This window comes from Daphnia pulicaria, chromosome 1 (genome assembly GCF_021234035.1).
Source record: "Daphnia pulicaria isolate SC F1-1A chromosome 1, SC_F0-13Bv2, whole genome shotgun sequence".
Classification (NCBI taxonomy): domain Eukaryota; kingdom Metazoa; phylum Arthropoda; class Branchiopoda; order Diplostraca; family Daphniidae; genus Daphnia; species Daphnia pulicaria.
In genome coordinates this window covers 14,989,077-15,011,408 of record NC_060913.1, presented here as the reverse complement: position 1 = coordinate 15,011,408, position 22,332 = coordinate 14,989,077, and the positions used below count along the sequence as shown (strand labels likewise).

The 22,332-nt window shown below is 38.0% G+C and overlaps 7 protein-coding genes across 7 annotated transcripts; 4 read left to right on the top strand and 3 right to left on the bottom strand.

The window, feature by feature from the left end:
• The first annotated feature begins 142 nt into the window (after window positions 1-142).
• On the top strand, window positions 143-3,494 carry LOC124327379 (ribosome-releasing factor 2, mitochondrial-like). The gene is made up of 13 exons (XM_046786363.1): window positions 143-478; window positions 541-693; window positions 758-1,025; window positions 1,096-1,279; window positions 1,342-1,566; window positions 1,635-1,766; window positions 1,846-1,872; window positions 1,946-2,086; window positions 2,145-2,394; window positions 2,462-2,655; window positions 2,720-2,815; window positions 2,889-3,035; window positions 3,095-3,494. Exons 1-13 carry the CDS (start codon window positions 163-165, stop codon window positions 3,260-3,262), a joined length of 2,301 nt encoding a protein of 766 aa, XP_046642319.1. The 5' UTR covers window positions 143-162; the 3' UTR covers window positions 3,263-3,494.
• LOC124327402 (atlastin-like) lies at window positions 3,313-7,040 on the bottom strand. The gene is made up of 12 exons (XM_046786365.1): window positions 6,901-7,040; window positions 6,254-6,450; window positions 6,059-6,193; window positions 5,841-5,996; window positions 5,475-5,763; window positions 5,283-5,410; window positions 5,137-5,193; window positions 5,031-5,058; window positions 4,775-4,968; window positions 4,495-4,709; window positions 3,938-4,004; window positions 3,313-3,770 (listed from the first exon to the last, which is right to left on the bottom strand). The coding sequence occupies exons 2-12, from the start codon at window positions 6,446-6,448 to the stop codon at window positions 3,624-3,626; spliced, it is 1,611 nt and encodes a 536-aa protein (XP_046642321.1). The 5' UTR covers window positions 6,449-6,450; window positions 6,901-7,040; the 3' UTR covers window positions 3,313-3,623.
• Window positions 7,041-7,270: 230 nt separating this feature from the next.
• On the top strand, window positions 7,271-12,864 carry LOC124327455. The gene is made up of 10 exons (XM_046786389.1): window positions 7,271-7,507; window positions 7,586-7,992; window positions 8,057-8,267; window positions 8,330-8,549; window positions 8,627-8,754; window positions 10,590-10,752; window positions 10,814-10,937; window positions 11,009-11,486; window positions 11,565-12,111; window positions 12,268-12,864. The coding sequence occupies exons 1-10, from the start codon at window positions 7,357-7,359 to the stop codon at window positions 12,599-12,601; spliced, it is 2,763 nt and encodes a 920-aa protein (XP_046642345.1). The 5' UTR covers window positions 7,271-7,356; the 3' UTR covers window positions 12,602-12,864.
• On the bottom strand, window positions 8,793-9,607 carry LOC124327446 (NADH dehydrogenase [ubiquinone] 1 alpha subcomplex subunit 5-like). The gene is made up of 3 exons (XM_046786377.1): window positions 9,497-9,607; window positions 9,090-9,254; window positions 8,793-9,023 (listed from the first exon to the last, which is right to left on the bottom strand). The coding sequence occupies exons 1-3, from the start codon at window positions 9,515-9,517 to the stop codon at window positions 8,856-8,858; spliced, it is 354 nt and encodes a 117-aa protein (XP_046642333.1). The 5' UTR covers window positions 9,518-9,607; the 3' UTR covers window positions 8,793-8,855.
• A 345-nt stretch (window positions 12,865-13,209) lies between the features above and the next one.
• LOC124327370 (WD repeat-containing protein 36-like) lies at window positions 13,210-16,744 on the top strand. Its single transcript, XM_046786362.1, has 10 exons — window positions 13,210-13,513; window positions 13,573-14,316; window positions 14,388-14,658; window positions 14,736-14,893; window positions 14,960-15,145; window positions 15,219-15,337; window positions 15,395-15,583; window positions 15,672-16,020; window positions 16,091-16,286; window positions 16,366-16,744. The coding sequence occupies exons 1-10, from the start codon at window positions 13,340-13,342 to the stop codon at window positions 16,701-16,703; spliced, it is 2,724 nt and encodes a 907-aa protein (XP_046642318.1). The 5' UTR covers window positions 13,210-13,339; the 3' UTR covers window positions 16,704-16,744.
• A 3-nt stretch (window positions 16,745-16,747) lies between these two features.
• LOC124327392 (sec1 family domain-containing protein 1-like) lies at window positions 16,748-19,615 on the bottom strand. Its single transcript, XM_046786364.1, has 12 exons — window positions 19,465-19,615; window positions 18,939-19,400; window positions 18,770-18,859; window positions 18,571-18,706; window positions 18,161-18,503; window positions 17,960-18,095; window positions 17,696-17,880; window positions 17,556-17,635; window positions 17,357-17,495; window positions 17,076-17,291; window positions 16,930-17,010; window positions 16,748-16,860 (listed from the first exon to the last, which is right to left on the bottom strand). The coding sequence occupies exons 1-12, from the start codon at window positions 19,493-19,495 to the stop codon at window positions 16,831-16,833; spliced, it is 1,929 nt and encodes a 642-aa protein (XP_046642320.1). The 5' UTR covers window positions 19,496-19,615; the 3' UTR covers window positions 16,748-16,830.
• Window positions 19,616-20,726: 1,111 nt separating this feature from the next.
• Window positions 20,727-22,012, top strand: LOC124327434 (tol-Pal system protein TolA-like). Its single transcript, XM_046786369.1, has 4 exons — window positions 20,727-20,860; window positions 20,940-21,004; window positions 21,072-21,629; window positions 21,703-22,012. Exons 1-4 carry the CDS (start codon window positions 20,827-20,829, stop codon window positions 21,823-21,825), a joined length of 780 nt encoding a protein of 259 aa, XP_046642325.1. The 5' UTR covers window positions 20,727-20,826; the 3' UTR covers window positions 21,826-22,012.
• Window positions 22,013-22,332: the final 320 nt, after the last annotated feature.

Here is a 22,332-nt window from a genome sequence, read left to right as displayed (position 1 = left end):
CCAATAAATTTATTTGCCAAAAAAATTACAAATAAAAATTCGTTGTTTAAAAGAACCCCAAAACTACATAATTAAAAAAAAATTATTTAATTACAGTTTTTCTTTGGCAACGTCAAAGAGGACCCTCCAGCAGCACAGCCACAATATTTTTGATTTTTCATCATGTGCTACATTATTTACCAACCATTCCCGAAAACACATTTGTTTCAAATATGTCGAAGGGTTGGATTTAGTTCTTCTAATATTGGTTATCGACGTTCAGTGAGCTCCAAAAATGATGACCTTATAACACCTAAAGATAAATGTCTTTCAGGATCAATAGAACTAACCCGTAATATCGGTATTATGGCCCATATTGACGCGGGCAAAACTACCACGACCGAGCGAATGCTTTTCTATGCAGGTGTTATAAGATCTCCCGGTGAAGTTCATAAAGGAGATACGGTGATGGATTATATGGACCAAGAAAGAGAAAGAGGTTTCATGTTTCTCATTCAAATTCTATTGGCCATTGATACTTATTAAGCCTATCTTTGGTAGGGATCACAATTGTGTCTGCTGCAATTACGTTTCCATGGAATGGCCATCATATAAATCTCATTGACACCCCTGGACATGTCGACTTTACAATTGAAGTTGAAAAGGCTCTTAGGGCTCTAGATGGAGCTGTGGCTATTTTAGATGCTTCTGCTGGTAATTTGTGAAGTTCAACAAAGAAAGAGTCAAAAGCTTTGTTTGATATATTTTCATAATCTAGGTGTTGAGGCACAAACCATGACTGTGTGGAGACAAGCTGATCGATATGAAGTACCAAGAATAATTTATTTAAACAAAATGGATAAAGTTGGTGCTTGCTTTAATGCTTGCATCAAGCACATTGAGAACAAACTAAAATGCAAGCCTCTTCAAGTACATATCCCTATAGGTTCAGGAAAGAGTTTCAGAGGAGTTATTGATCTAGTTGATCTTTCCAAGAAGGAGTGGAGTTCAAATCATAATTCACTTGGAACATCTTATTCAACAAAGTTGTTTAACATTTTTATTCACAGTAATATGACACTGTATAATCTTCACGTTGGACTTTTGTTATTCAAGGAAATTGGACTACGAAGGCGATCGTGATATTTGGGTTGAAGCTTCAGAACAACGTGCTGAACTCATTGATAAGATGGCTGATCTTGACGATAATTTGGCAAATTTGATAATTGAAAGAGAGAGTCTGCAAAAAATTAACCCAGTTGAAATGAATCAAGCTTTACGGAGAATTACACTTGCAAGAGTAAGTCTGCAATTCAGTTTCACTCAAGATAATGCAGTGATATTTTAATTTAAATTTTATAGACAGGAGTTCCAGTGTTGTGTGGTAGTTCTTATCGCAACATCGGCGTTCAGCCGCTATTGAATGCCGTCACACATTATCTCCCAAGTCCAAGAGATCGTAGCTATGAATTTGTTCAATCATACGCTGCGAACAAAGATCTTTGCTCTTTGGCATTCAAAATTCAGAATGATGCTCAACGTGGACCGTTAACATTTGTCCGAATTTATAGCGGTCAAATTGAATCAGTAAATTCATTACCTTCACATTGGTAATGGTAGACGAAATTCTTTTAAAAAATGTATCAACTAAACAGGGGCAAAAGATATACAACGTTTCACGCGACACGACGGAAAAAACGGGTCGCCTATATGTGGCCAGTGCCGATGAATTGAATGAAGTTCAATCATTGTCAGAAGGCAACATAGCTGTCGTTACGGGTCTTAAAGTACGTTGCCGTTTTCCTTCTAATTTCTTCAGATAATAGCGTACTGCACCTACTTTTCATTTGCTCTTATTTCTCTCAGGGCACAGTCACTGGTGATACCTTAACAGTATGTTACATCAATTCATCCTACTTAATGTTATGGATACATTTAATCATGTATCATCAATACCGTTGTATAGTCTGGAGTTACAGCAATGAATACAGCACGCCGTTGGTTGGCTAAGAAACAAGGAGTGTCAGAGGCGGAAGTCGCACCTATTCTGGCTGGAGTTGAAATTCCAGATCCCGTATTTTTCTGTTCCATCGAAACAGCATCTCTTGTAAATACATATTATTTTTTGGGCTAATAAGTCAATCTAAAAAACATTTGTATCACAGGTTTATCAAAAGAAGTTAGAACATGCATTGGAAATGCTTCAACGAGAAGACCCTAGCCTGAAAGTAAAATTTAACGAAGACACAGGTCAAACTATCGTTTCGGGTATGGGGGAACTCCATTTAGAAATTGTTCTAGAAAGGATTCGGTCAGAATATGGAGTTGAAGCAAGTCTCGGAGCTTTTCAAGTAGCCTACAAAGAAACGGCTCTTAACGAAATTACAGATGTATTTATTTTGGACAAAACGCTAGGTAATAAAAATTTAAACTTTCTTAAAATTGACAGTGATGACTGACGTGTAAAATTTCTCATCCAAAGGTGGAACAAAACAGTTTGTTAAAATGTCTATGTCAATTAAGCCAAATCCTAATGCACAGGGTGAAATTCCTCTCGAAAAAGGAACGTCGAAAGAATCACGCGATCAACTTTCCACCGTGTGGGCCATTCATATGAAAGCAACCGAACGCGGTGTTGCTAGCGCTCTTTCATCCGGGCCGCTGTTATCATTTCCAGTAAAAATGTTTTCAATCCCGTCATTATATATATATTTTTTTAAATTATTAATTTTATTCTAAGGTCACGTGTGTTGAACTACGTCTTCATTCACTTGAAGTAGGGCATAAAACGTCTGAGCTGATGGTTGCTGCAGCCGCGTCTCAATGTGTGTCTCAGGTATAAAATCTCTTTACATGCAACATTTATGCACTATGCACAACAAGTTTAAACGTAATCGCTTACCCAATAGTTACTACGAAAAGGAGGTACATGTTTAATGGAACCATTTATGAAATTGGAAGTGATCATTGAAGAACACTTCCTACACGCTGTTCTTGGTGACTTTGCCCAGCACCGTTCAGATATTCTCGAAGTCACTGAGCGTCACGAATTGAAGGTATGCGTTGTTTTCATCACGGTATAAGTATGGCTTTTCAAGTTCGTATGCTTGCACAGGTTGTTATAGCCGAGAGCCCGTTGTCCGAATTGCGAGGGTATTCAAAACGAATCCGCATCTTGACTTCTGGGACAGCTACTTTTAGCATGGAATTTTCTTGCTACAAACTAATGTCACCCCTAGATCAGAAGAAAGCTACAATAGAAATCACGGGAATTGAGATGTAATTAGGAACAAATTTGTTGTTGTGTAATTAAGCATTTCATTACATAGTAGATCTTTTATATCTTTTTATTACTCTTGATACCAATAATTTTGAGTGAACCCATATACAAAGAAAACAAAAAAGGATAACTAGCAAAAAATGGCACACGGGGACCAACCAGAGGGGGATGCCAATTAAATGAATGGCGAGCCTGTTTCACAAAGATACATCCACGAAATATTTTTCTATTAACACACCAGGCAATAAAATCCTATCCCTTTCAATTTTGTCTTGATAAAGGGCGCAATATTTCCTAATTCAGTAAGGCACTTGAGCGGCGACCAGCGAACAAAGTGCCCACTGTAGGTTCTAGCCGGATATGTTCACGATGATTTGGCTTTAGAAATATTTGCTCTGGTGTGATTACCAACACCTGCTGCAACCTGCGTGCCCATTGTAATGTTTGTCATTTGTTGCGTTACTTGTTCCAATCCCGATCCAGCCATGTTTAAATACGCCGGTCGTACAGCCTATAAATTGATAAAAAAATTACGTTTAATTATGTTGATCAATCAAGATTGGAAACAATTTAGGCAGAACCAAAGACCTACTATAGTTTTCCTTTCAAGCTGCAAATACTCAGAATGGATCAAGTAGTCAAAGTTACAATTTGAAGTAATAAATTCTCAATGCTTACTTTTTCCCATATTGCTTCCGCCACGAAGTCGATCACCGTTCCAATATCTCGCATTCCTCCTGAATATCTGCAACCATGAAAATATAAATTTGAAATCACGACTCGTGAACTTTTCGGAACTACGTGGATTACTGGAGGTTAGTTTACAAGGTTTACACATCGGCAATGTTGAGAGAAAAGTCGATGTATTCTTCTCTATCAAAGGGGAATTACATATTACCCAAAAGTTGTTATTTTTAGATGAAAATGCTAAAAGCAGAATAACGAATAGAAAATGTCAAGAGCTAAATTAGTGTAAAAACAAAGACCCGAAACCAAATAAGCATAAATACAACTTAAAAAGCTTTAATAGTGGGGGAAAAAATTTAAAAAAGAGGTGTCCGACCCAAAATAATCGGATGCAGTAAGAAAGCAGCTATTCAAACAAATAAAAACAAACAAAGGAACCAAAAAGAGAAAAAAAAAGATCGTGCTAGAAATTTTGTTATGCACCCAGAAAAGTTTAGAGGAAAACGAAACCGAAATATTGCAATGAGAAAGAGAAACGTGCGCCTCACCTGATGTAAGCCCATGTACAGAGAGTCACCAGAGTCAAGCCCATCATGAGATTGGCTAAGTTGGCCAAAGGATATAGGCCGAGTAAGCCTAAGAATCCAGACACAAAGTAGAAAAAAATTGCAACTACAAACAAAGTAGCTGGTGTTTTAAATGCTTTGAAAATATTTTTGCTTTCGTTTTGTGTCCGATAGTGACCGAATTGTTCCTCAATTTCCTGGAAACAAAAGTAATCGCTCATTCTAGGAGACTACAGTTTAAAGACAATGTAAAAAGGCATACCTGTTCTAATCTTTCTTTGTACTTTTCTGAGAATTCAGCTCCACCCATTTTCCTGCGCCCCACAAAGTGTTCCATTGCCTTATCTTTTACGCGCAAGTGTTCACCATCCAGTGCATTTGAACTCATGAATGGTTTGTCTCCGCCACAAATAGATTCCATCATGGTTGAATAAACTTCTTTAGCACCAGCGACGGCTGAAAGAGAAAATTTGGTTTAGTCAGACGCAAACATATACATCATTAAATTTTTAATATACCTGAAAGATTGTTAGCTTCAGCAGTAGCCTAAACGACAAGTAGTTTCAGAATAACAAATTTTGAAGGGTGTTTTTTTAAGAACAGAAAAAAAAAATTAAATCCTACCTCTAACATTGATTTCGGTTCCGGTAATTCATCGCCCTTGTAAATAGCCATGTAAGACTGAAAGTAATGAATAATTTTGGTAAGTAATAATAAATTTGGTTTAGTCAGACGCATACATACTATACACAATTAAATTTTTAATTTACCTGAAAGTAATGAAGTAACTCTTTGGCTCTAATACGGTTACCGCCGATCTGTTTTACAACTAAATTCTCTGGTGACAGAAGAAGCGGAACTAATATTTTTAACTGATCCTTAAAATCTGGTTCAATATCTATGGAACAAATAAATATGGTATAATTAACGGATGAAATCTGCATCGGAAAAGAGTGTGTTACCAGTTAAACGGCCATCAAAGTTAGGATTGGTAGCTACTTTGAGCCCAGGATGAGGCATCAAAAAACAGGAAATATCTGTAAAACAAGCACGAATATGTCTGCGAAGAGCTTGAAGTTCAGGATGCTGCTTGTCAGAGATCTGCAATCGACGTTCGAGAATTGACGATCCGCCTTCTTGCCCATAAGAGGCTTCGTATGGGAAGCTCCAATCGCGAACAAGAAATTCCAACTTTTGAAACGGAACATCCCCAGAATCTTCTAGCGCAAGTCGCCCATATTCAGTAAAAAGCTATAAGACAGTAAGAAAACCATTTAAATGAATATTTAAAAAAAAAAAAAAAAATCTTTGTGCAATAATCTAATCACTTGTAGATGTTGCAAGTCATCCTCCTGGATATTCTGAGAAAGGTTGTAAACTTGAACACTGCTTGTCATAGTGCTGAGTGCAAATATAGTTGCACAATCTCTAACAGTGCTTTGGCTGTCAAAAGCTCCTTGAGTATCCAGCAAAAGAACAGCAATCTAAACAGGAAAAAATAACTCACAATTATTTTGATTTTATACATCATAAGTTCAAAACACACTTTCTCTCCATTAGGAGCATCCACCATTAAAATTTCAGACCATGCAAGAATTCCTGTGGTATCCCTTTCACAACCTCCTCTCCAAGAAAAACCTGTCAAAGGTCGATCTTCAGGCCCAAGCCAATCAGCTGAACCCTAAACAAAGTACACAGAATGAATATATATTTTATAACCAAGAAGTAATAATTGAAATACATTCGCTTTCAAGTAACGAAGAAAAAAATCTAGAAGGAAAGATTTCCCTTTGCGAAATGCTCCTGCAACAGATATAACAGCAATGTGTTTGTCTTTCACATGTTCTTGACACACAATATTGGCCAGAGCTTCTTCATCCAATTCAAATGTATGGTCTTCTTTAGCCACCACAATCTGAACAGGCCTTCCTTCCATTCCTAATGAAACATAAGAGAAAAAATGTAAATTTTTTAAGGAATTTCATTAGAAAACCAATATGAAATTTTGTATGAAATTTGACAAAGTGCTTTACTCTTGTTCTCTTAAAAATCCTTAGAACACAATTGGTTATATAAATATTGCCAGAAGTATAGGGGGAGGAGTTTAATAAGTTTTTATTCACTACCTGTTTGGTTTTTTTCTACATTGCCCAACAGGTATACCTGTTCAATTGAATGTTGAATCATTCATTGGCTATTGTAAAAAGGGTTTCAAAATTGAATAAGGCTAATACTGTAACTTCTTAATAACGAAAGTTATTAAAAAAATAGATGACGAATTATATTCCCAACTTGAGTTCAACGACTGTGTCCAACAAAGATTTTTAATGCCACCAACAACTTGAAAATAGAGAAATTTAAGATAATTGCATGTGCAGTAAAACTTACCAGATGAGTTTCCTGTTTACAATTAAGAACACTCACTTATCACATGAAAATCCAGTGGTAACAAGTAGTCGAACCTGGTCGAACCTTTCTTCTCCTGCCTTTCCTTCGCTCGAAAGAATTGGAAACTGGAACACTTCTTGTCTGCAAATGGCATCTCAGCATAGAGGTGACGTTCCGATTTATTTATAACTGATATTTGTTTATAGAAGATTTTTTGTATTATTTAAGATATATCGTTTATAAATTTGATTTTAAAAATAAAAATATTATTTTCGCATGTATTTGAATAAAATCGAATTACATTCAACATTTTTCAACAAGTTTACCACTCAAAGCACAACGCAATCCGGCAACATAACTTTCTTTGCATATAATTTCGTCGTCTGCAGCTTCTAACCTTCTATCTTCTAGTTTGTAGCACGTGTATATGTTGGGCGAAGAAATTTACACAATTAAATGTCTCGCAGTGATTCCAATCAACAATCGAGCCGACTTAGGTATGAAGGCTGTAATTTTTTTCGTCAAAGATTGGTGCTAGCTACGCTTTCGTGTAGACCTGTTTCAATCGTAAACATTCGATCGAAAGAAAATGATCCTGGTCTAAAAGGTAAGAGGACAAATAATTGTTCAATTAGATTATCAGATACAATTAAACATTAATATATCCTATTCAATGATTATACAGAATTTGAAGCTAGTTTCATTCGACTTCTAGACAAAATTACAAATGGTTCAAAGATTGAAGTTAATGAGACAGGCACAGCTGTTCATTATGAACCAGGTCTCCTTTATGGCGGAACCATTGAACATGATTGTTCAACCCAACGCTCCATTAGTTATTATCTAGAACCTCTGTTACCCCTTGGACCTTTCTGTAAAATACCCTTACATCTCACTCTTAGAGGAGTAACTAATGATCAAACTGATCCATCAATTGATATCATCAGATGCTCTTCAATGCCTATTCTGAAAAGATTTCTCTTGGTTGATGATGGTTTAGTGTTAAAGATAAATAAAAGAGGGGCTCCACCTAAGGGAGGAGGAGAAGTAATATTTACTTGCCCTCTCAGAAAACAATTACGGGCTCTGCAGGTATAAAAAAAATTCATATAAAATTCATAATGTTCAGATTTTTACTAACAAATTTTTATTGTAGTATGTAGACCCTGGAAAAATTAAAAAAATTCGGGGCGTTTCTTATGCTTTACGTACTTCCCCAACAATGACAAATCGTATGATCGAAGCCGCAAAGGGAATACTTTTAAAATACATTCCTGACGTATTCATTCTCACTGACCATAGAAAAGGACCCGCTAGCGGTCTTTCTCCTGGTTTTGGCATTACTTTGACCGCAGAGACCATAAACGGTAATTTAAAATGAATTTGGTACTATTTTAGTCGATAAAATACTTCAAACAATTCGATTTAGGTACATTTTTGTCTGCCGAAGCTACTTCTAATCCACAAGGAGACAAGCAAGTCCCATCAGTGGCTGAAGAACTAGGTGAAATAGCAGCCCTTCGACTTCTAGAAGAAATTTACCGAGGCGGGTGTGTTGATTCTTCAAACCAACATCTAGTTCTATTATTAATGGCTTTAGGACCAAAAGATGTCTCAAGAGTTCTGCTTGGACCTTTGTCTCCTTATACGTGAGTTAAATTATTTCCAGTTGCTTTACAGTATGTCTTACCTTACTTTACTGCATAACTTTCATTTCCTTTAATAGGATTCAGTTTTTGAGACACATGAAGGACTTTTTCGGAACAGTGTTCAAGATGGAAAATGGAAATAAAAACGATGGAGATGAACTAAGGGTTGGAACTGAAAAAATATTAATGACTTGTGTTGGAGCAGGTTATACTAATTTGAGTAAAACAATGACATGATTGTGATTTATCTGTAATACACCACTATTTCTTTATTACTTTTTTTTGCCATTTACATTTTTACCACACCTAAATTGGCCATTTCCACTGATTAGCAGGTGGCTCACTAACAAGGGGTTCCCAAGGTTTCCAGGCCTGCATTTTTCTTGACAAAGTCAATTCATTCTCAGCTTGAACAATAAGTTCTTCTACTTGTCCACAATTGATACGTTTTTCTAGCTTGGTAATATCCTTCTCCTGTTGTGAGAATGAATATGTAATGTATGCTATGTGAACAAGAACATATTTAATTAGAACCAATACCTCAGTCACTGCCAATGCTCGCTCCTTGATTATCTGTTCAGTATACCGACGATAAGCAGCATCTTCAGGCATGTTTTGCAAAGTACGGAGAATCTTGCCATAAAGCACACTTAAAGTGTGATGGGGATTTTGAGCCACTACCAACCCAGTCAACCCAGTAGTAGCCTACAAAAATTTATTTAGTTAGAAGATTATTTTTTTATTTCTGAAGGCCTACCAAAAAAGAACACAACAAACAAATTCTAGGCCAATAATTACTTACTGATAAATATGTTATACCCCTATGTTGTTCTGACTTTACCTTATTTTAAAGTTCACAAGTTCAAACATTTAAGGAAAATGTGTAGCTAATTTCAACTATAAAAATAGTACTATATTATATAAATAATTACAAATTAAAATTTTACCTTTCTTAAGACACCAGCCATTTTTCTAATGTTCAACACTTAGCAGACAACCTAAAAAGTAGTGTTTAAAACAACGGCCGCCAGGTGTGTCAGTGCGCCGCTCCTCAGGCAGAGCCGCAGTTGGCCGCAGTCCGCAGTGAGCGAATCGGAGGAGAAAAACAATTTCGAATTATAAAAAAAGCATTTTATCATATAACATAGAGTTCAAAATGAAGATCATGTAAAAAATATTAACATAAATAATCCTATTTCCCTCAAGTTTTGAATTTTGTGATCGTTAAAATCCATCAGCTGAGCCCCCAAGGGACTGGCGTCGTGCTCAGTGAGCAGATTCTGTTTAGCAGTTTATCGTTTGAAACAAGTCTGTCTAGTAATTTTTTCGGTTGTGTCCGTAAAAGATATTTTTCCGTCCTTGCCGGTCGACAAGCAAGTACGATTATGGCTGATTTGAATGTTTTGAGCGATTCGGAGTTGCGAAGAAAGCTGGCTCAATATGGAATGACTGACATACCCATCACACAGACGACTCGGGATTTGGTCATCAGAAAACTGAAGTCGGCAATGGAAACAGCCGGCAATGGCACCTCCTCCCATGAACATGAGGAAGCTGCTATCGAAAGTCGTTCTTCATCTACTCGAAGAAGATCAGTAGGTGGTAACATGGTTTCTTCTAAACCCAAAACAAGACAAAGAGCAAGCATAGCAGCTCCTCCCCCTCAGCTTGACTCTAGAACTGATGAATCTGACGGGTGTGATACTGAGCCAAACACTAGAAAACCTGCTGTTAAAAAAAACAGCCCAAAGGCTGAAAAAAAGAGTCTCAATGGGAAAAGTGAAACTCTGAGTAACAATGTTTCTGGAACAATGTCAGATGAAGAGCTTATTAGACAGCTAAAATTGCACAAAATTGTTGCACCACCGGTGACACACTCTACAAGGCCAATTCTCATTAAAAAACTTAACCATGCAGTTGCCAAACAAAAAAGAGAGTCAAAATCTTTTGCTGTACCTTTACAACGTTTTCAGGATGAAGAACAGGATTCAGCACAAGAGTCTGATAAAGATTATCCTGACAACTCAAGTTTCATTTCAGCTAAGGAAAGGCGTAGTATAACACCATCTCTAAGCTTCTCCCAGCAACATTCTCTTACTTTTGGAAGTAACAGCTCTTATCTGTCTAATGATTCCCTTCTGAAACCAAGACAATCAGACTTTTCAAGAACATTCGTTCCTCCACCTAATCCTGTTATTAACAGGTAATATTTTTTGTATTGAAAAATTTTTTTTTTTTAATTATTAATGTTTCTTTTTCATTAGGTTTGTTGAGGAGCAAGAGCCATATGATACAGGATCTGACTCTGAGAATGACAGTGCACCTGCAAAAAAGACTCCTAAAAAGAGCTGGTTCCCGTCTTGGTTTAAAAAATCTGACCAAATTTCGGTATTTTTTAAAATATTATTCAAGATTTTTCATTGAAATCAGTTTTAATAATTAGTTTTGTTTTCTCTTAGAGTACTCCAATAAAAAAATCTGCATTTTATGCAAACGTAAAGGGAAAAATGAACATTCTTTGGCAGTGGCAGTTCATCGTCGTCGTTTTGCCACTGCTTGCGGCCTTGTTCTTTCTGCTCTTAGCCGCAGTTTATATTAGGGCTTCTTATAACGAAGCAGGACCACCTCTGGGAACATCTGAATCGGCAATGGATCAAACAATCCAAAACGTTAGAAACTTAATTGAACGTGAGACCATCTCACATCTGTGTGGTGGAGAAGAAGTCGTATCGGTAGATTCTTCATTTTTATTGGAACAGCTGAAAATGAATCAGACGGTGCTCGACAAAGTTATAGAGGCCGTAGTTGCTAATCCTCAGTGGGGTGTCAGTGTTGACGGGGAGTCGTGGAGTATCCCAAGCGTTCGACTTCCTATTTGGTGCTCGATAAAAACCTATTTATGGAATATTTTGATTGCATCGCTTATTATAATAATCGGTTGGTATTAACTTATTCATATTCTAAAGTTAAGACGCATTTTTCTTGAGAGACTTAATTAATTTAAATGCCTTTTAGGATTTGGCGTAGTTTTATTGGTTCATCAAATGGTAACGGCCAGTTGCAGACAGCGTGAAAAGGAGGAGCAAGAAGTATACACCATGGTGGAAATGATAATAGATTTGTTGGCTCGGCATCAAGCAAGTATGGTGGTAGAACGTCGACCGCATGATGCTTACCTAGCAGTTACACATGTCCGCGATGTTCTCATTCCACTAAAAGAGCGGAAGTCAAAGCTCAAATTGTGGAACAAGGCAGTTCAGTTCCTTGAGGACAACGAGTCGCGAGTCCGGCCAGAGATCCAACAAATTGAAGGTGAAGACTTCCGCGTTTGGCGATGGCTTCCTCCCAGCACCGCATTTTCGCCCGGCAAATCACCAGCCCATGGAGATCAAACTGATGAGGCCTCATCCAACAACAGTCTTGGTGCAGCGAATAGCGTTACTCCTCGACCGAAAGTGTGGCAAGGCCAAGCCTTTAGCACTGATAGTAGTGGAGTAAATTCGCCACCTCCCTACCCGTTAACCCAGTGCCTCAAAGTGCGCAATATGTTCGACGCAGAAGTGTAAGATTTCTTTTGTTTTCAATATTTGTTGTTACTTGAGTTAAAGTTATTTGTAGACACTTGTTCTAATTGTCAACGTTGAGCCATGATTATTGTATCGAATTGTAATTATTGTAAGGAAAACCAGCTGACATTCTTTTATGTATGATTTCTTAGAGAGGTTGGCGATTCGTGGCCGGTCCGTATTCAGGACGCAATTTTGGAGAAGGCAGACAAGGGGAAAACTGTGCATATGGCTGTTGATCGGGGTTCGCGAGAAGGTTGTGTTTACATCAAGTGTGCAACTGCTGATGATGCCGGCAAGGTATACCACTCGCTCCACGGCTGGTGGTTTGATGGCAATTTGGTGACAGTGAAGTACCTAAGGCCTGAACGATACCATTATCGCTTCCCAGATTCGGCCAAAGCCACTGCCCAACTGCAGCCATCCAACGATAAGCGATTATCTCTGCAGACCAAGTTCTGGAAATCCCCTCTCGAGCATTTTTAAATTAATGAAACAAAGTCCCCAAAGCTTAATACTGTATACCCTAAATTAACACGACACGCTGATACATCGCTTAAAGATGTGAAACGTTTCTTCTGACGGAAAGCGAAGAAAAGTATCAAGCATCGTAGTGATTCGCAAATTGTTTCCCTAAGAAATTCACTGTTTGGATGAGAAGCTGAAAAATTGCTATTCGCGGGTTTTTTAAAATGTTGTCTTTTTTGGCTTGTTTAACTTGAATGGCACAATACAAAATACACTACTCAGCTCTTATTAAATTACATGAGCCAAACCTTCCCCTATTATTGTTCAAGAATTGTAATAAATGGGCTTTTAGAAATTTATTAGAAATGAAGTTTATGGGATTCATTACTGCTGTTGACACTCCTTCATTCATTACTGCTGTAAAAGCAAATCATTTTTTGTAAAGAATAAGAATCTATCAATCTAGTAGCTGAAAGCCGCTTCTGAGTTCTGACAACAAGTTCAAGCAGAGCTATAGACTCCGGAGTCTATAGCTTTGGTTCAAGTAGAGTTGGTGCATCCGGTTGGATTGGTTGGTGCACCCGTGCACTGCAAGTCGAATAATCGATTATTGGAATATGGCAACTTCGTAAATATATCGTCTGCTATTACACGTGCCCCAACTGCCCCAACAAGTTAAAAGTTCCATCTCTTAGCCGTCAAGTGTTACTGTCTTGCTGAAAAATTTAATAATTTAGATACTGTATTTCCGATGAAATGACGGATAAAGCAGAAAATCACGAAAGTTTTTTAGATGCAAGTCGTATATTTACCGGACATCGTGCGCTGGGACTTGTCAGTAACCACATTCCGTTGGTTACAAGATATATTCCAAAGAGGAAGGAAACACTCATTGTTACAGTCATTGGTAACTCTTTCCACACTTACGGAGTAAGTCTTCATTATTTTTATTTAATTTTCGTTTATTAATAATCTGTTGAAAAATTCAGTCCACCAAACTGAATCTCCTAAGTATTGGAAGAGCACATGAAGATGACATCACATGCCTTGCAGCTGATACCTACCGGGTTTTCACAGCCAGTGGTCACATTATCAAAGTATGGAGAAGAAGTACTGAACTTTCCAAAGAGTTTAAGGGACATGAAAAACCCATTCACTTGATGCTTCCATTTGGTCAGCATCTTCTTGCTGTTGATGAGACAAACAACCTTAAAGTTTGGGATATCAATGCAGCTGAAGTCAGCTTTGAGCTAGACTTCAATCCTGATACTTTTTCCATTTCTGCTATGGTGCATCCTGTGACATACCTAAACAAAATTTTGTTTGGAAGTATGCAAGGTACTATGCAATTATGGAACCTGAAGACTGGCAAGATGGTTTTTGCATTCAATGGGTGGAAGAGCCAAATCACTATCCTAGAACAAGCCCCCGCTGTTGATGTTGTGGCTGTAGGACTGGCTTCAGGAGAAATGTGTTTGCACAACTTGAAATTTGACGAGACTTTGATAAAGTTCAAACAAGATTGGGGACCAATCACAGCTCTAACATTCAGAACTGATGGTGCTCCTATTATGATCACTGGAAGTAGCCAAGGTCATCTGGCAATTTGGGATCTAGAACAACAGACCCTCGTTCAACAGCATCGTCATGCTCATCGGGGAGCAGTGACCGGTTTGAAAGCATTGGCCTCAGAACCAATCATCATTACGTCTTCTCCTGATAATTCGTTGAAGGTAATAATGATCTCTGTTTAGTTATTAAAATCTTTGAAAAACCTAATTCTATTTTAAATATTTTCTGATAGATGTGGATTTTTGATCAATCAGACGGAGGAGTACGATTGCTCCGTGATCGTGGAGGTCATAAAGCTCCACCAATCCGGTTGCGCTTTCACGATTTACTTGGCGAATGGATTCTGTCAACTGGATTAGATTCTTCGCTGCGAACGTTCTCAACCGTTGCTGATCTTCTTCACCGAAATTTAGGCACTGCACACTACAATCAAAAGAAAGCCAGACGGGTCGGACTAGAAAAGGCTGGCCCAAAAATGCCACCAATTACCAACTTTGCATCTGGTATGAGCGAAAACTAATTTTTTTTTAAATTTTAATACTTAACCCGGGCCGTTGCTTAATTAATCTTTTATTACAAGATTCGGTTCGAGACAAGGAATGGGATTCTATTGCAGCTGTTCATCGTCATCAGTCAGAGGTGACGACATGGTCATTCCATCGACAAACAATGGGCGAGCATAAGCTGACACACAAACGCTTTGCAGAGGACATGGCTTTAAAAAAGACATCTGCGACTGTTAGTTGAATACTTTATTTTACCTATTTCTATGTCTTTAATCTTATTTCTTTAATCACCATATAGTGTGTTACCATTACGGCTTGCGGAAATTTTGCCATTGTTGGTTATGACTCAGGCCATATTGATCGTTACAATATGCAATCAGGAATTCATCGTGCCACATATCTTCGCTTAGATACTGAAGAGTCGTCTAAATTGCCGTTTACTCGTAACGCCGTTCGAGGGGTTGTCTCGGATGGTTTAAATCAGGTAAGGATAGAATGTGAAACGTTGTTATGCACTATTAATTACCACAACGTTTTTTTTTTTTGAATTTGTGCAGGTAGTTTTGGGAGCCTTCACAAATGGCCAGTTAACTACATGGAACTTCAAGTCTGTAGAAATTGTAAGGGAAACAAATCTAAATGCTGCACCTAGCTTTATTCAAATTAATCGACACAGGTAAGACGGTTCATGGAATTGGTGCTAGAACTTTTCTAAATGAATGTTTGTGTTTAGTGGGCTTTTGGCTATCGCGATGGAAGACTTTACTATAATTATTGTGGAAGTCGAGACCGGAAATATTGTTCGACGACTTACTGGACATGATGGGCGATTGACGGACTTGGCCTTTAGTCCGGATGCTAGGTGGTTGGTATCATCCGCACAGGATTGCAGTATTCGAACGTGGGACTTGCCTACTGGAACGTAAGTGTCGAAAAGCCGATTCTGGATTAGTTAAGTTTCAACAAATTCAAACAAAATTCTTAGTTTCTTTCTTATCTTTTTCCTATAGGTGCATAGATTATTTTCTTCTGCCCAAATCTTGTGTTTCTCTGACTTTCAGCGCGAGTGGCAGTTTTTTAGCTACAGCGCATGTTGATGATCTTGGTATTTATCTGTGGAACAATCAGTCACTCTACACGCAAGTTTCATTGCGGGCACTGGAAAAAGATTTTGAACCGAAAACGGCTCCCCTACCAGGATCCGCTGTCAAAAGCAGTGAATCTGAAATTGAAGACAGTGAGCAAATTGAGGACGATGAAGAGTTCTCCTCGCCGGAACAAATTGCTGATGCTCTTGTTACTCTGTCTCTACTTCCTGATTCCAGATGGAAGAACCTTCTTAGCCTTGACGCTATCAAAGTAAGTTACTTGGATTTAACTCTTGTACGCTTTATAATTATTGTCTGTATATATTTTAACTTGTTAACAGAGACGAAACAGGCCTAAAGAAGCACCGAAGTTGCAGAAACTTGCCCCCTTTTTCTTGACCAACACAAACAGCCTTCCATCCGCAGATGGTCAGAAAGACTCGGGTTCGCGTATTTTGAACACATTCAGCTCACCTTTTGCGATGCCGTTAACCCCGTGGGCCGAGAAATTAAACAGTGCCGAGAAACCAGAAGAATGTAAGTCTAGTGAAAAATACGATACTACTAAAAAAACGTTGTCTCAACAATTCTTTTTTTTTTTTTTTTTTAAATACAGACTGGGCTGTTATAGAAGAACTCAAAGGAATGGGACCGTCAGCTATCGACACCGAAATCCGCTCACTGAGTCCTCATTTGGGAGGGTCCACCCACCTACTGTCACAGTTCTTAACATCTATCACCCTCGTCCTGGAGTCTAAGCGTAACTATGAAATAGTCCAAGCTTATCTAGGGCTCTTTTTAAAGGTTCATGGGAGTTCCTTAAGCGAGGAACATGAATTGTGTGCTCGAGCAGAGAAAGTGTCGGGTGTATTGAAAGATAGCTGGTCAACGCTTCAAACGAATTTTGAGAGCACCCTTTGTTTGGTGTCCTTCTTTATGAATGCTGTTATCTAAAAACTGAACACTTGAAAGAAAAACATTGATGTGCACTTTGACCATCGCATTCTTAAATTGCTTTTTTATTGGATTTTCATTTAACAAACAAGGGCGAGGAATAATTTCCTTCGACTTCCACTTTTTTTTACTGAATATCTTCACCCAACAATGCCAACTAAAAAGTTAAAGAAAAAGTATAATAATATTTGGATTACGAGTTTTTTTTTAAGAGTTTTTTAAGTACCTGTTTTAAGAATTGATTTCCGTTATTTAAAGTGGAACAACCATAGACAATTTTCTTCGCGTTACCTCCCACTGTTTTCGACTGGGAAAAGTAAAAAGTAATTAAATAACCTCAAATTAAAAAAAAAAAAAAAAAAGATTTAATACTTTAGCATAGTCGACAAGATTTTGATACTCGGCATACGTCCCTCCACCCACCATGAATACAATAGCATCTTGGAATTGGGCACGACTCTTAAGAGGAGCAGTACTACCACCCTCACTAGGTTTCAAAAGCTTTGGATCAAAATAACGGTAATCGTCGGTTTCTGGAGAGGGTTTCAGTTCCATCAAGTGATCAACAATCCGTGTAACTGGTAAATTCTGTTGAAAAATATTTCCATCAAATGAATTCTGATTTGAAAGTAATTCAACCAGAAAATGCTTACATGTTTCTTTACAACCAAGTTCTTCACGCCTTCCATGACAAAATTCGAGCCTTGGGACATAAGTTTCGTAAACATGTTCACTGTTCTAGTTCCACCTCCCGAGTACTGGCTAGAGCCAGTCGCAATCTTGCTGCACGACCTTAATTAAAAATAGTGGATTTTAGAATATTTCAAACAATCCACGACTGAAATTACTCACTTCCAGCGCTTCAAATAGCGCAAAGCTGCTAAATTGCAGCCAGCAGCTTTTAGTGCAGCGGCGTACTGATCAGTTTCGGACTAAACAAAATCGATAAATATAACAAGCAAATACCATTGTAAAATAGGCTTATTCCCTACCTCAGTCATGTTAGGTGAACAAATAAAATAGACCAGAAATAGCCTGAGTTTATCGTCTGGAGTTCCGCACTCTGAATCACTAATGATGTCTAAGACAGATCGATCTAAGGCGTTTTTGCTCATAACCTTCTCCTCCACCTCTAGTAAAACGTCCAGTTTTCGCTGCTTGATTTGCTCCAAGATGGCTAAAGCATTAAAAGTTAGTTTAATCTTGTGTCAGTTTATGGGTGGTTCATAGGAAGCCTTAAAAAAATAAAATTTTACCTGTTGCTATGGTTGTATGCATGTCTAAAAGCCGCTTCCTCTCCAGAAGCTGGGGTAGAGAGCTAACTGCTGAAGTCAGCTTGGCTGTTGTGTTGGAAATCAAACTCATAGCGGCTTCTCCGTCTGGATCTAATCCCTTTGAAAAACAAAAAGTAATACGATAAATTAATGGCCACAAATTTCCATAGATCGAAACAGTACCATTGATTCTTTTAATCGTTTCACTTCACTCTCCGAGGCTTTGTAATCTTCCAGTTCTTCTTGAATGGATTCTGCTACTGTTGGGAAAGGACTGCCTCTATAAGATATCCAAAATTTGTCGGATGGGTTCAAATCACAAGTCTTTATTTTGGCTTTGTGAGAAGGCGTGTGCCGATGGCTATCCGGATGGTGATTGGCATCACTTTCTGGTTCCTGGACGACCACACGATTTAAAGTGTAATCCAAAACATCGTGTACAAGGGCTTGGTAAGTCCAAGTGTGGTGGAGAGGTGTAGCCATGTCCAAGTTACGGTCGAGGAGAACCAACAAAGGCCTCTGAAATCTAAAAATTTAAAAAATATATTGTAACTGCAATTCGCGCGGCGTGTTTGGCTATGAAACAGACATACCCAAAACTTTGGGTTAGATCAGAAGTAAAAAGACCACTTCTTGTATCTCGCAAACTTTCCCTTAATTTCTTGTCTAGTTTTTCAGCTACCATTTCAGCTGCATTTCCTTTAGGACTTCGAATTACCGGAACAGTGCCTGCATTGAATAATTTGCACCGTGAGATGATGCACATATAAATGAAAATAGTACAACTTTTACCTAATGTGGCAAATAAAGAGAATAAACTATCAACAATTCCATCTAAAATGTTGTTCATCTCTGTATCTGTTATTTCACCCCTGTTCATAGCTGAAAATAATAAGATAAATTTAGAATTTGATTTGTTTGAAGGAAACAATGTGGCAATGGGGGCAAGAGTAGTACTCACAGTAGTAGGATATCATGTCACTGTTCTGATTTCTGAGGATAAACAAATCATCTTCCAGAGAAATGAAATTCAGGTATTGATCACAAACTTTTAAGATCTGGGCCACACTCTGAGCATTGATTGCAGCAGATGCCAAGTCTTCCAATCTTTGCCGGGATATGGATGAGATAAAATTGAAGTAATATGATTCATATAGCTGGTTTTGTAAATCTTGGCTTATTCGTCCTAGGTTCTCTTCAGTGGGCAGGCAAAAGTAAATAGCAGGCACATCTGGAACAGGGTCTCTAGGTGAGTGTAGTTGGACGTGGAGAGTCACACCTAGTTCTTGCAATTCCTTGACTGATAGAATGGGGGATATGATATCCTGTCCATACTTGTCGTACACCAAAATTTTCCATGATGGTTCCATGATAGTTGATTTAGTTATAGGTTGGTTGAAATTTATCATTTGCTTCAACAGATCTGTAAGAACAGAAAGTATAGCATGAAATACTGAGTCTTTAAAGAAAACAATTAACAGACGTACTTATCTGTCTCTCTCGTATTGAAGAGCCCATGGTTTTTCTTGTTAAATATTCTCGTGTTATATTGTTTTATGTTATATATATTTGGATTTTGGATGTCGGTCAGATCGTGTACTTATCCGGATCCGTCAAAACAGATACGTCAGCAGCTGTTTTTTCTTCTCCGCTAGATGTCTTCCAAGCGGTTGTCTGCCTATTTTTATTTTTTTTGGGCGGCAACATAAACTTTGATTGGTACTTTCTCTTTTTACGAAAATGTTCCTTAAATTATTTAGATCTTGTATTATTTGATAAAGTTTTAATATTATAACCGTTCTCCTTCTTTTTCATCTTTTTGTAACACCTTTCTCTGTAACAGAATCCTCCCTGGAGCCGGAAGCCAAGTCCCAACTCCCAAGCAACAAATGGTCAGTTTCACTTTTTAGTGATCGTCAACGCTTGCCCTTTATTGGAGAAATTTCCGCATTGGCTTACCTTCTAAATTTTATCAATTTCGAAGTATTTCAGTTGTTACCTGGATCCATGAACCTCTTTTTCACAGCTGTTGAAGGAATCAGAGCGGAAAATGTATGCCGCCTAAAAGTCTATAGAGTTAAATAGTGTCCCACCCTTTAGTGTTTGTTTCCTGTTTACTTTTATTTCATAAACAGGCAAAGAGAAAAGTTCTTTTTAAAATGGTAGCTAAAAGAAAAATAATATTTTTATTCATATTATTAACATCCATGACATCTGAATGGATTGATTCAATTAAGATTCGATAAAAAAAAATTTATTTTTTGTATTTCAGATAAATATTCTACGAAATTCGTCCAAAATGAAGAAACACTGAATACGAAAATCGGCGTCTTATGTAACTATGAATAATATAATTTAAGCTTCATTAATCATTTGTGTCCTCTTTTTTAAAGAATTTAAGTATTTAACCAATACCCTATTTACCGCAAAGAATAATAAGCCGACGGGAGACGGGGCCATTTCATTATCTTCGTGTCTGTTTCGGTGTGGCCTATATTTTCGTTTTCTACTTAAACCGAGGAACTTGACATAGAGAGTCCAGAGAGACAAAACTGAAATGGAAAGTAACTGGTAGCATTTGTTATGCCATTATACTCCTTCCCTCTATGACTATGCAGGATTTCCTACATTATTGCACGTACGTATTATTTCCGTAATCTTTTCCGTTTCACAAATGGTAATTATCTAACACGTTGCGCTTTAAAGACCAAGAATCAATCCCTTGAAAATTGTTCCTATATAAGGTAAGCTTGTTGCGTTTGTAAGATAAACAGTCTTCGACTATCATTTGCCCAAGAAGGACAATTATAGCTTTGAGTCTCCGTCAACAAACTACATTCTTTAAAAAAATGAAATTCACTTTAGTTTTGATTGCAGTAATCGGTACAGTTTGATTTTGTCTTCTAAATCTTTAGTAATATAAAATATCAATCTGACTATATTAAATTATTTTGATTTATAGGTTTCATCGCCGTAGTGAGTGCTGAATCTGAAGAGAAGACTAATGCTGCAGATGATACTTCTCGAGTAAGTTATAATTTACAAAATTTCTGATTTTCTGATATAAAATTGTTTTTTATTCGACTGTGTGAAGGACAAGCGCGGGTACGAAAATGGGCACGGGGGTGTGACAAATATTGGATACGGAGTTGGTTACGGTGGTGCTGCAGCTATCGCCCAGCAAGCTGCCAATGTGGCCAAGGCAGCTCACAATGCTCAGTACGCCGCTGGAGCCCAAGCTGCTCATCAAGCTAAGGCTACACTAGCAGCCCAAGCAACCCTTGCAGCTCAACAAGCTCAAGCTATTGTAGCTGCGAAACAAGCACAAGCCGCCCAGATATCTCAGGCTACACAGGCCGCACAGGCCGCTGCGTTTGCCGAATCAGCCCAAGCTGCTCAAGCCGCCCAGGCTGTTCAATCAGCTGAAGCCACTAAGGTCCAGGCTTTACAACAGGCTCAAGCATTGATGGCGGCTGCAAAGGCTGCCCACGCCCATGCCGCCCAAGCGATTGCTTCTTTACACGCCGCTCAAGCCCAGCAAGCTTCTCAATCTCAAATGGCCTACCAAGCACAAGCAAACGCCCAGGCTTTGGCTTACAAGCATCAAGCCGCTCTGTCGGACCTGGCTGGGGCCCAGTTCGCAGCAGAGAAGGTAGGATTTTTGTTTTTAATTCTCCAGCTGTTTTCACTTGGTATTCATAATTTTTAAATTCTATTTTACTCAGGCCTATGCTGCTGCCCAGGGTGCGCAAGCTAATGCAATTGTCGGACATGTGCATGGTGGTCAGGGATCGTACACAACAGTCCAGAAAACCATTAGCCATGTATCTACTGGTTCTCGCTACTAAACGATGAACACGCTTTCTATTTTCTACCGATCTTGTAACGCATTTCAACCAGGGGTTGAACAGCGTAATCTATTGTAGGCTCAAAATATTTTTCCCAGAATATGTGGATCATAACCTCTTATATGATACTAGAATACTTATAACAAATGAGAAATTAATTCAGAAATACAATTTATTACAGCAATGATTGGGCAATTGTTTATTTTCAAACATCAATTTCCCATCCCTCCCTCTACAATTAAGAATTTTTTTAAAGAATTAATCAATTCAGTGTTATTCGGATACGGGAAGAAACCATCTCTAATAACTCATCTCACCTAGAAACCTAGAACCAGTTTACAAAAAAAAATGGAATACTTGTGCAAGGGTGCAAACCTTTACTAGGTAAAATTCTCGTTCTTTTCATTATGGATACTGTTGAAACCACACAGATTTTCGAATTCGATCACTCGAAAACTGTTTTATCATATGTTAGCAAACCCTGAGCAAACGTAAACAGGTTTATTT

Bases quoted from the DNA above. Each gene is read 5' to 3' on its own strand.
- LOC124327379 (XM_046786363.1), top strand. From the start codon at position 163: ATGTGCTACATTATTTACCAACCATTCCCGAAAACACATTTGTTTCAA. The intron at 694-757 runs GTAATTTGTGAA...TTCATAATCTAG, and splicing joins TATTTTAGATGCTTCTGCTG to GTGTTGAGGCACAAACCATG. The intron at 1,567-1,634 runs GTAAATTCATTA...TCAACTAAACAG, and splicing joins ATAGCGGTCAAATTGAATCA to GGGCAAAAGATATACAACGT.
- LOC124327402 (XM_046786365.1), bottom strand. From the start codon at position 6,448: ATGGAAGGAAGGCCTGTTCAGATTGTGGTGGCTAAAGAAGACCATACA. The intron at 5,194-5,282 runs GTAAATTAAAAA...CATTACTTTCAG, and splicing joins AGTTACTTCATTACTTTCAG to TCTTACATGGCTATTTACAA. The intron at 4,710-4,774 runs GTATGCCTTTTT...TTTTGTTTCCAG, and splicing joins ACAAAGAAAGATTAGAACAG to GAAATTGAGGAACAATTCGG.
- LOC124327455 (XM_046786389.1), top strand. From the start codon at position 7,357: ATGTCTCGCAGTGATTCCAATCAACAATCGAGCCGACTTAGGTATGAA. The intron at 8,268-8,329 runs GTAATTTAAAAT...AATTCGATTTAG, and splicing joins GACCGCAGAGACCATAAACG to GTACATTTTTGTCTGCCGAA. The intron at 12,112-12,267 runs GTAAGATTTCTT...ATGATTTCTTAG, and splicing joins AATATGTTCGACGCAGAAGT to AGAGGTTGGCGATTCGTGGC.
- LOC124327446 (XM_046786377.1), bottom strand. From the start codon at position 9,517: ATGGCTGGTGTCTTAAGAAAG. The intron at 9,255-9,496 runs GTAAAATTTTAA...AAATTTTTGTAG, and splicing joins TGGCTGGTGTCTTAAGAAAG to GCTACTACTGGGTTGACTGG. The intron at 9,024-9,089 runs GTATTGGTTCTA...TTCTCACAACAG, and splicing joins GAGCATTGGCAGTGACTGAG to GAGAAGGATATTACCAAGCT.
- LOC124327370 (XM_046786362.1), top strand. From the start codon at position 13,340: ATGACGGATAAAGCAGAAAATCACGAAAGTTTTTTAGATGCAAGTCGT. The intron at 14,317-14,387 runs GTAATAATGATC...ATTTTCTGATAG, and splicing joins CTCCTGATAATTCGTTGAAG to ATGTGGATTTTTGATCAATC. The intron at 14,894-14,959 runs GTTAGTTGAATA...ATCACCATATAG, and splicing joins TAAAAAAGACATCTGCGACT to TGTGTTACCATTACGGCTTG.
- LOC124327392 (XM_046786364.1), bottom strand. From the start codon at position 19,495: ATGGGCTCTTCAATACGAGAGAGACAGATAA. The intron at 18,504-18,570 runs GTATGTCTGTTT...TTAAATTTTTAG, and splicing joins GATCTAACCCAAAGTTTTGG to ATTTCAGAGGCCTTTGTTGG. The intron at 17,496-17,555 runs GTGAGTAATTTC...TTTTTAATTAAG, and splicing joins CGCTATTTGAAGCGCTGGAA to GTCGTGCAGCAAGATTGCGA.
- LOC124327434 (XM_046786369.1), top strand. From the start codon at position 20,827: ATGAAATTCACTTTAGTTTTGATTGCAGTAATCG. The intron at 20,861-20,939 runs GTACAGTTTGAT...TTTGATTTATAG, and splicing joins AGTTTTGATTGCAGTAATCG to GTTTCATCGCCGTAGTGAGT. The intron at 21,630-21,702 runs GTAGGATTTTTG...TATTTTACTCAG, and splicing joins CCCAGTTCGCAGCAGAGAAG to GCCTATGCTGCTGCCCAGGG.